The 8,738-nt window shown below is 39.4% G+C and overlaps 1 protein-coding gene and 2 non-coding genes across 3 annotated transcripts; all 3 read right to left on the reverse strand.

Annotated features, from left to right (window-relative positions):
* Positions 1–659: 659 nt before the first annotated feature.
* rpl13a (ribosomal protein L13a) lies at positions 660–8,737 on the reverse strand. Its single transcript, XM_003226189.4, has 8 exons — positions 8,594–8,737; positions 6,221–6,293; positions 4,830–4,895; positions 3,021–3,122; positions 2,242–2,327; positions 1,976–2,035; positions 1,168–1,290; positions 660–794 (listed from the first exon to the last, which is right to left on the reverse strand). The coding sequence occupies exons 1-8, from the start codon at positions 8,606–8,608 to the stop codon at positions 708–710; spliced, it is 612 nt and encodes a 203-aa protein (XP_003226237.1). The 5' UTR covers positions 8,609–8,737; the 3' UTR covers positions 660–707.
* Positions 1,677–1,762, reverse strand: LOC134292831 (small nucleolar RNA Z195/SNORD33/SNORD32 family). The gene has a single exon (XR_009999962.1). It is a non-coding gene; the product is annotated as a small nucleolar RNA Z195/SNORD33/SNORD32 family (small nucleolar RNA).
* Positions 3,894–3,977, reverse strand: LOC134292829 (small nucleolar RNA Z195/SNORD33/SNORD32 family). Its single transcript, XR_009999960.1, has one exon. It is a non-coding gene; the product is annotated as a small nucleolar RNA Z195/SNORD33/SNORD32 family (small nucleolar RNA).
* Position 8,738: the final 1 nt, after the last annotated feature.

Genomic DNA, 8,738 nt, shown 5'->3' on the forward strand with positions numbered 1-8,738 from the left:
CTTTAATAATTATCACCAATAATAATGATCACAGATGGTGGGGGTTGCAGGTCAAAAGGTTCCAGAGCAGCATGGTTGTCAATCCCTGCATTAGAACAATAGGGCAAAGAGGACAAATACTTCTCTCATGGTTTACCTCATTAAAAAAAGTAAAGGTAAAGGTTTCCCCTGACATTAAGTCCAGTCATGTCTGACTCTGGGGGTTGGTGCTCATCTCCATTTCTAACCCGAAGAACCCGTTGTGTGTAGACACCTCCAAGGTCATGTGGCTGGCATGACTGCATGGAGCGCCGTTACCTTCCCGCCGGAGCGGTACCTATTGATCTACTCACATTGACATGTTTTCGAACTGCTAGGTTGGCAGAAGCTAGAGCAACAGCGGGCACTCACTCCGCTCCCGGGATTTGAAACTGGGACCTTTCGGTCCGCAAGTTCAGCAGCTTAGTGCTTTAAACACTTCGCCACCGGGGCTCCTCATTAAAGCAAACTCAATCTGAGCAAAGAATAAAGATCCAAGTACTGTATATTGGTTCCTCTACCCCAGAACCCAAGAATCCTAGCTTCTCACAAATCAACAACCCCCTTTTCACAAGTAGAATAAAAAAAAACCCAATTTAAATGTGATCCTTAAAAATTCAACCACAAAATGCCAAAGGCTGTAAAACTGCAATTTTTTTCTTTATTGTGAACTAAACATAGCAGTTGATTTAAACCAAGATGCCATACTGCTTCAGAATGTCTGTGTATTTTGCAATTTTGGGCTCCACATTTTTCTCTGCCTGTTTCCGGAGTTTCTAAAAGGAGAAAAGGGAAAGACATCACTTCCAAGAAAATAAAATGAACTAGAGCAGAGGCTTGATGCTAGAAAGCCACCCAGAGTGAGACAGAAATTGCAGAGATTAACCAATGGTTCATGCATACCTGGAGATGCCTAAGGCCTTCTTTACACTAGTAAATACATAGTAATAAACAAGATAAACTTTAGAAGAATCTAAAGGCCTTCTTTTACAATCTTTTCCCCCCTAATGTTTATATAATTCTTTAGATGGAAAAGTTCATTTGTACAGGTTTTAATATGCAGCACTTATTACTCCTTTCCCCCCCCCCTTCCCAGTTCACTAAGCCCAAAATGTTCCGCACAATAATCAGGAGTTCTGGCTAACTTACCATCAGTTGCTTCTTCTTTGCATAATGGAGCTTGGACTTCTGTTTGCGCTTCTCCTCCAGGGTGGCTGTGATGGCCTGGTACTTCCACCCAACTTCATGGGCAAGGCGACCCAAATAAGCAAACTGTGGGTGGAATATCCATGCATCAGCCAAAATTATTGGCATTGCAGTGCTTCACTAAAGAAGACTCAAATACCAATACCTGCAATGGGGATACCCTTACTTCCATTCTTTGTCCCCACTAGCCAATGAACCTCAAACATTCATCACTCAGAACACAAAATCATATACCTCCCATTCATACCAAGTTTCCTGCTTGAAGGAACACCCGCCTAAGCCCATCCTCAAAACCAAGAGCCAAGCCCTTAATGCAGCACAAGAAATGGGGTCTTCCTTTAACAGAGACCAAAGTCCTGTTTTCAACCCTCACCTTAATTTAATACATACCCCTATTACTTTTCCAGAAAGGCCCTTGCACCTCCTACTAACAAGGTCATACTAGGATGGATTGGTTCTCAGATGGTAGTGCATGAAGAGTTGTTGTCTCATGGTCTTGAGACTCGAACTAATGGTGGAATGTCATCATCACAGACCAGTCCATTGTCAGTCTTGGCATACAAAACTTGGAGAGTACAGTTTAAGCATACCTATTGAGCTAGTAATTACATACCAAGGCTGTTTCTAATAAAGCCAATACATTTCCCAATTCCAGACAAAGCAAAGAAATGTAGCAATTTCTTCTACTGAGTCATTTGAGTATTCCTGCCTGATGTTGTTAAGATATTCTACAAACAAATAGCAACTATACCTTGCGTGTGGGCTTGAGGCGGACCACTTTTAGAGCGGCTGGAACCACCATCCTCTTGCGCTACAGAGAAGACATCTCATTAGCAATGTGCACAAATCAAAAGTCAACCGTGAGGCATTTCCAGAGAAGCAAAGCCTGTCAAACAGCTGGATTTCCCCCCTTTATTGATCAAATAATGCAGGTAGGAAAACAGAGCATTACTGATAATGCTTCATCAAAGCTGACATTGGACTTCCCCAAACGTACAGTGGAGGAAGAAAAGTTACCTTGTCATAAGGAGGGGGGATGCCATCAAAAACCTTCAGCCTCTCTAAGGCAGCCTGACCACGTTTGGTCTTGTGTGGGAGCATTCCTGAGTAAGAAAAGGAGAACATGAAAAAAGATGTGAATGGGTTGTAGGGTTAGCAGAAGCCCCAAATTTCCCAGGACAAAGCAGAGTAATCTAAAACAAATTTCAGTATAAAAACTGGGGGCGGTTGACATCCAGATTTATCATTTGTGACAACAGATTTGACTCAAGACACACTGAAATCAATCTTACAGGGCTATACCAACTAAATTATGTCCTGCTGATCAATTCAATGACCTGGAACTGAACATCTACTGGTATGTACATACTGATCTAACAGCAGATTAAATCTGAATCCAACCCAATGATCTGGAAAGGAACATTCCTTGGAATGTACATACACCCAGTATTAGGGATGCTTGACAAACTTAATCTTGGCAAATTACAGTGCGAGCAGACACCTCACAAACTGATATGCAGAACAGACTCAAATGTCACTTATTTGTGTATTTCAAATGCATATTACCAAGTATGTCAGAATAAGCATGTGAGAAATCAATATAAACCAGATGTAGACCTATTTATTCATCTTTGCCCAATGTTGTCGTAAAGCATAAAGTTGCAGCTAAAGGAGTCCAAATACAAGAACAAGAGAACTGTGAGTTTTTACTGGCTACTAAATTGTGTAATCCCTGGGTACACATGAGAATATGTATAATTTTCATGAGACGAAGTAAATGAAAAAACAACACTTACCTCGCACTGTTCTCCAGAAGATTCGGCTGGGGGCACGGAAGTGGTAAGGGCCACGGGAGGGATTGGTGTTCATACGCTTGCGCAGAAAAGCAAGGTATTTCACTGTCGAAATTAATGGGAGGATTAAACCTGGCAAGCCTGCTAGGCTTTCAAAAGTCAGAAGCCATCACACATATGACCTACTTCCTACTATCTAAGTGTAAAAGCCACTGAGTAGTTTGCAGACTTGCAAACCATTGCTACCATCTTGAAATTATGCAGGCCCACCTTCCTTGTTATATGCCTTCCAACATGGGTGCTTAACTTTTGGCTCATCTACCATTTGGATTAGAGTTCCTACAAAACCCTTCTTTACTTGAATACATAGCACAGCATATATTACAAGAATTGGTTTTAAATTGTGATTCCCACTAAGAAACAAGACTATTTTTGAGATTAGTGATGAAGGTTTATAGGCAAAAACATTTATATTCTTCTTCTAGCTTACTACTATTTAGCACCTTATCCCAACTGCTTATTTTATATATCACAAATTATAACAGGTCGAATTTCCCCACCCGTACCATATATTCTCCAAATTAACAATTACAACAGCTGGAATAGGTATCTCGGAATGTAAAAATTCAAAGATCCCAAGTAAAAATATTAAGTTTTGTGTGAAGCACAAGCTTATGGACTGAATAGTCATCAGCTAAGCTATGGCAATTTTGGTCAAAAATGAAACACACCAATATGGCAGCAATTCAGAGCCTAGGAGCTCAACAGGAGGTGCACTCAGGACTCAACTGTGCAAGAAATGTGCTTCCTTATCCCCCACAACCAGTAGAAGTCAAATATGGCTACTCAAGAAGAATGAGCAGAGGTAGGAGGGTAGTGGCCTCAGATGGTAGTGCATGTAGAGTTATCTCATGGCCATGACACTCGAACTAATGGTGGAAAGGCATCATCACAGACCACTACCTCATCTACCATGCTCCTTAAACTAATGTCATTACACACAAACAGAAAAATTAACAGGTGTAAAACTCTATTGTACTTTAAATAAATCTGCTTTCATAGAATCCAAGAGCTCTGTAGTCCTGGCTCATTCATTTGTATGTATACCAATGGTTGTTATAATCTCAAGGCTATAGAGAGTGAGTGGGATGAAAACAGAACAGGTATACACAAAGTTGACCAACTGGCACAATAAACTGTTTTTTCTAGTTTCGAGGGAGATAAGTATAGCACTGGATCCTGTGTCTTCCACTGGAATTTTCTTGTGAAAGGTTTTTCTACAGCCATATAGATTTATAAAATGCTTAACAATTGTGAAACCAGACATATTTAATTTGAAGACACCAACTTGTACAGTGATACACTGCACCCAACACTAAGCTATACCTCAGACGGATAGCCTGTCTTCCTAAATTGTAATGAAAATGTAGTAAGAATAAGCTACATATATTTCAAATAAATGTTATTTCACTGATATTGTGCATCTTCTGAAATAATGGATCATTGCCAATCTGATTTCTTGCATACATTTAGTCTTCACCTTAGCTACCTAACATACGAGTCTACTGATATGTAAACATCTAACCCTCAAATCAATGAGGCCACTACCTTTAAATTTAGTCCCTGGATGTAACAGATGAAGAACGTAATCGCTTGTTAACAAGAATGAATTGAATTATTACCAGATGACTGGGAGGTAGGGGAAAGTTTCACCACAAACTATAGGCTCAACAGACAAGTATTTAAATGTGCAGGAGAAATGATATGACACATCCACAAAAATTGGGATATAAAAGGTATTGCATTACTTACATTTGTTGCGGTAAAAGTTGCCAGATATGTTAATACCTTCACAACGAACAACCACAACCTTGCGCCCTGAGGGAGAGAAAGGAAAATTCAAGCCCTCTTCCACAAGCTCATGCTGGAATACCAATGCAGCCTACAAAACTATCTTTATCACCAAGAATGCCTTTGGGCCTGAAGAAGACAGAAAGACACTTCTGGAAATTAAAAACAGCAGTTGTAACACTTTATTAGTAAAAGATGAAAGAAAAGGGACATTGCCTGCCTCTGTTGTGATGCCTGGTCTGTCTGTCTGTCTGCCTATCTATCTCTCTGATGTTTAATTCGTCTTTGCCTCCTGCAGGATGTATCTGTACTGTGTTTTGTGGGTAAACGTACATAATTTGGGGCTCCATCTAATAAATACTTAGTTCTGGGGTGTCAAGTTACTTGTTTTCACATCTCACCTGTTTATTCTTAATGCAATGATTATTAGAGAAGGAAACTGAAATCAAATTAGTTGCTTTATTTATAGGAGTTCAAATATCACCCCTCTACCAAATTCTTAGACAAATAATTTTTCTTTCAATCTCACAACTTTGCCTTTGGGAAATGGGTATTTTGTTACTGGCCACAACAAATTACTAGCCATTTTGTGACGGGTGAGCCCCTGCCTCGCCACAACTAAGTCGTGATTACGATGGTGTTCAAAAATTTATCTCAAAATTACAAATGTATCCAGCAGCTTTCAAGTCTGAGGATCAAGACAGTAGTCACAGAGTTGTAAGTAATTTTGGCGTAATCGGGATTCGGTAGAAATACACCCACTCCAACTTAAAAATAAAACCGTATGCCTAGTCTGTTGTGCATTTACATTCATAGAAATTTTATAGTTTTCTTGTTCAGAAATTTTGATCAAATAAATGCACGTTCATTATTCTAAGTATTCTGATTATCCAAATGGTGGTGAAGAAATGCTTTGTGCAACATTTTACTATAGTAGATTTGTTATTACCAATGGATATAAATTTGCTATTTGTAAGAGTCAGGCAGTATAAAAACAGAGAAGCTGGAATCAAAGATTTGGTGCACTAATTTCACAGACCTGCTGAGGATCCTGCTGCAGATAATACTTAGCTAGTCTAATGAATTCAGCTGGTATAAGGAGCATCACATAAGGATATTCAGGAGGTTAACAAAGGACATGAAATGGTGGCAGAGGATATAGGTAATCTTCTCCAACCCACTCTTGTCCTCATATCGTGCACCAAATTTCCATCAAAGCCAAACAGCATACCAGTGAGAAATAAACTATCAGCACAGTCATTTTCCACTATCTTTTACATTCCCAATACCAATTCATATATGAAGGGAGTTAACAGACCCCTCTTTCTCTCCCATATCTGAAGGAACCTTACCTAATAGGACTTGTTTAGCCACAATGGCCGCCAAGCGACCAAGCAAGTGGCCACGACCATCAATCACCAATACCTGGAAAAGAAAAGGAGGATTTTAACTTGTAGTTGCAATGTACAGGTTTTTAACAAAACTTCCCACAGAACAGTAAAGAGTTTCCTACATGGCTGATGCATAAAACTAGTGTGTGACTTGCCTACTAGCCTCCAGCTTAACTACATATTTTAATACGTTTCAGCACCCTCTTTGCCCACTAATGAAATGCCCTCTGAAGCATTTATATCATAATCTGCCACTGCACATCTAATTAAACAGAAGCTTATACAAAGGAAACCTTAAGTGCCTTTACACTGCAGAATTAATGCAGTTTAACACCATTTCATCTGACACGATTCACTGCTTTGGAAACATGAGAGATGTAGTTTTGCAAGGTCTTTAACCCAACTACAAAACCCAGAATTTCATACACTGAGCCATGACACTTAAAACTGCATGAATTCTACAGTGTAGGCAGATTGTTTGTCTTTGAAGCACTACAGACCTTCTGATGTCTTTACTACAACAAACATGGTTATCCCACTGAAAAGCAATTTTAGAAATAATTACTCCAAAAAGTAAAAGTATATAGATGATGAGGATATACTACTAAAATGATATTGTAGGCCCTGAATACCTTACTGACATATTTTTGCTGCTCAATTATGCTTCAGGAGCTGAATTACCAGAAAACTGGTGGAAAATAGCCATTTTCATGACATTTTTGCAAACAATTCAGACAAATGTGCATTTTGAGCCACAGAGTTGGCTGAATACTCCTTATCCAAAATGCTCAAGGCACGAAGTGTTTTCCATTTTTGGAATATTTACATAGATATAATGTATGCACAGATTTACACATTTCAGTGGTTTAAAAAAAATCACGATACATCTACTATTGGAAGCTTTAATTCTGTTAAGTGCATTTTAAGTACATTTTTTGGGTCAAAGAAAAATTATAAAATTATATATTGCTAAAGGTTGTACAAAGCAGCTGAAAGTCACAAAGGTGCTTGATGTTTTTTCAACTTTTGAAATTACTTTGGAAATTATTTTACTTGTAATTTTATTTTCTGTATATAATCCCTGGTATTGTAAATTAAAAACAGGAGTCATTAAATACTGAAAGTCCTGTGTGACTTTTGGCCCATCTTGTAGTATCGAAACATGTGGAGGTTCCTCTCATTGCAAACTTCCGGCTTGTATGCATTAGCACTCTTTAAGTTTGAACTTCTATTATATTTTTTTAAAGAAGAATTGGAACCAGCATCTACAGAAGACTAAATATTGTGAGAGTTGTCTGAATGAAGTTTCACTTTGGAGTTAAATAGGGGTTGAGAAAAACAGGAATTAATTTTATACAGGTTGAGTATCCCTTAACTGGAAATCCCAAAAGCTCTGAAACTGCCCACATGGATAACTGAAATTGTGATAACTTTGCTTTCTGGTGGCTCTGTGTACATAAACTTTGATTGCAAATATTGTGTATATAAATACCTTCAGGTGATGCATATAAAGTATTATAAATAAAGTATTAGTAGTAGTAGTATTATGAAAAACAACGATCAATTTCCATCGAAGAAAAACTGGAAAAGAATATATGGAGACCAGGAGACAATGTGAGAAGAAGATATGACCAAGGGACTCAAAATTAACATTGTTAGAATCCTCAATATTTTATGAATAGAGACGAGATAGAGATGAAGTCTTAGTGGCAACAATTTTGCCAAAGAACACCCACTCGCCATATATTAGACATTTGTAAAGATGTAACTAACCAATAACTAATCAATTATCCCCAATGTTTTTTTCCTTCCCTTGTCCCCCCATCTCCCACTGTCCTAGTAAATATGTATGAACAGCTAAACTAAGATCGCAATTTGAGATGGAACTTGTAAATCTTATTAAATCAGTACTGCGACGTTTTTTCTTCAATACAGTTGTGATTACGTAGCCTTTAACTATTCACTAGAAGTACTGTGAGCTTTTATAAAAGGTATAGACAAACTTGGGTCCTCCAAATGTTTTGGACTTCAACTCCCACAATTCCAAAAAGCACGTAGGCCGTTAGGAATTGTGGGAGCTGAAGACCAAGACACCTAGAGGGCCCAACTTTGCCCATGCCTGTTATTAGGTGTATACATTTCTCTTCTTGCACTCTCCCGCCTGAGGCCTAGTCTAGGCTGAGGCCTCACAAATGTGGGATTGGCCTTTTTTCTCCCCTTCCTCCGCCACCAAGGCTTCAGGAGGCATCAAGGGAGCCCCTCGGCCATCTTTCGCCGCCCTCCTCCCGCCGACCCAAGGAAAAAACCCACTGAGTCCTTAAAAAAGCTCCGCACCTTCGGCTCCGTCATGGCTGCTCCTCGGAGGCCGCACGGGAAAGAGGCTCCGCCCACCGCTGGCTACGGGGTTACCCTCTCTGCCGCTTCAGGGCGGGATTCGAAATGCGCAGGTGTGGAAATGACGTTGCGGAAGGCGGGACAT

This window comes from Anolis carolinensis, chromosome 6, assembly GCF_035594765.1.
Source record: "Anolis carolinensis isolate JA03-04 chromosome 6, rAnoCar3.1.pri, whole genome shotgun sequence".
Classification (NCBI taxonomy): Eukaryota; Metazoa; Chordata; class Lepidosauria; order Squamata; family Dactyloidae; genus Anolis; species Anolis carolinensis.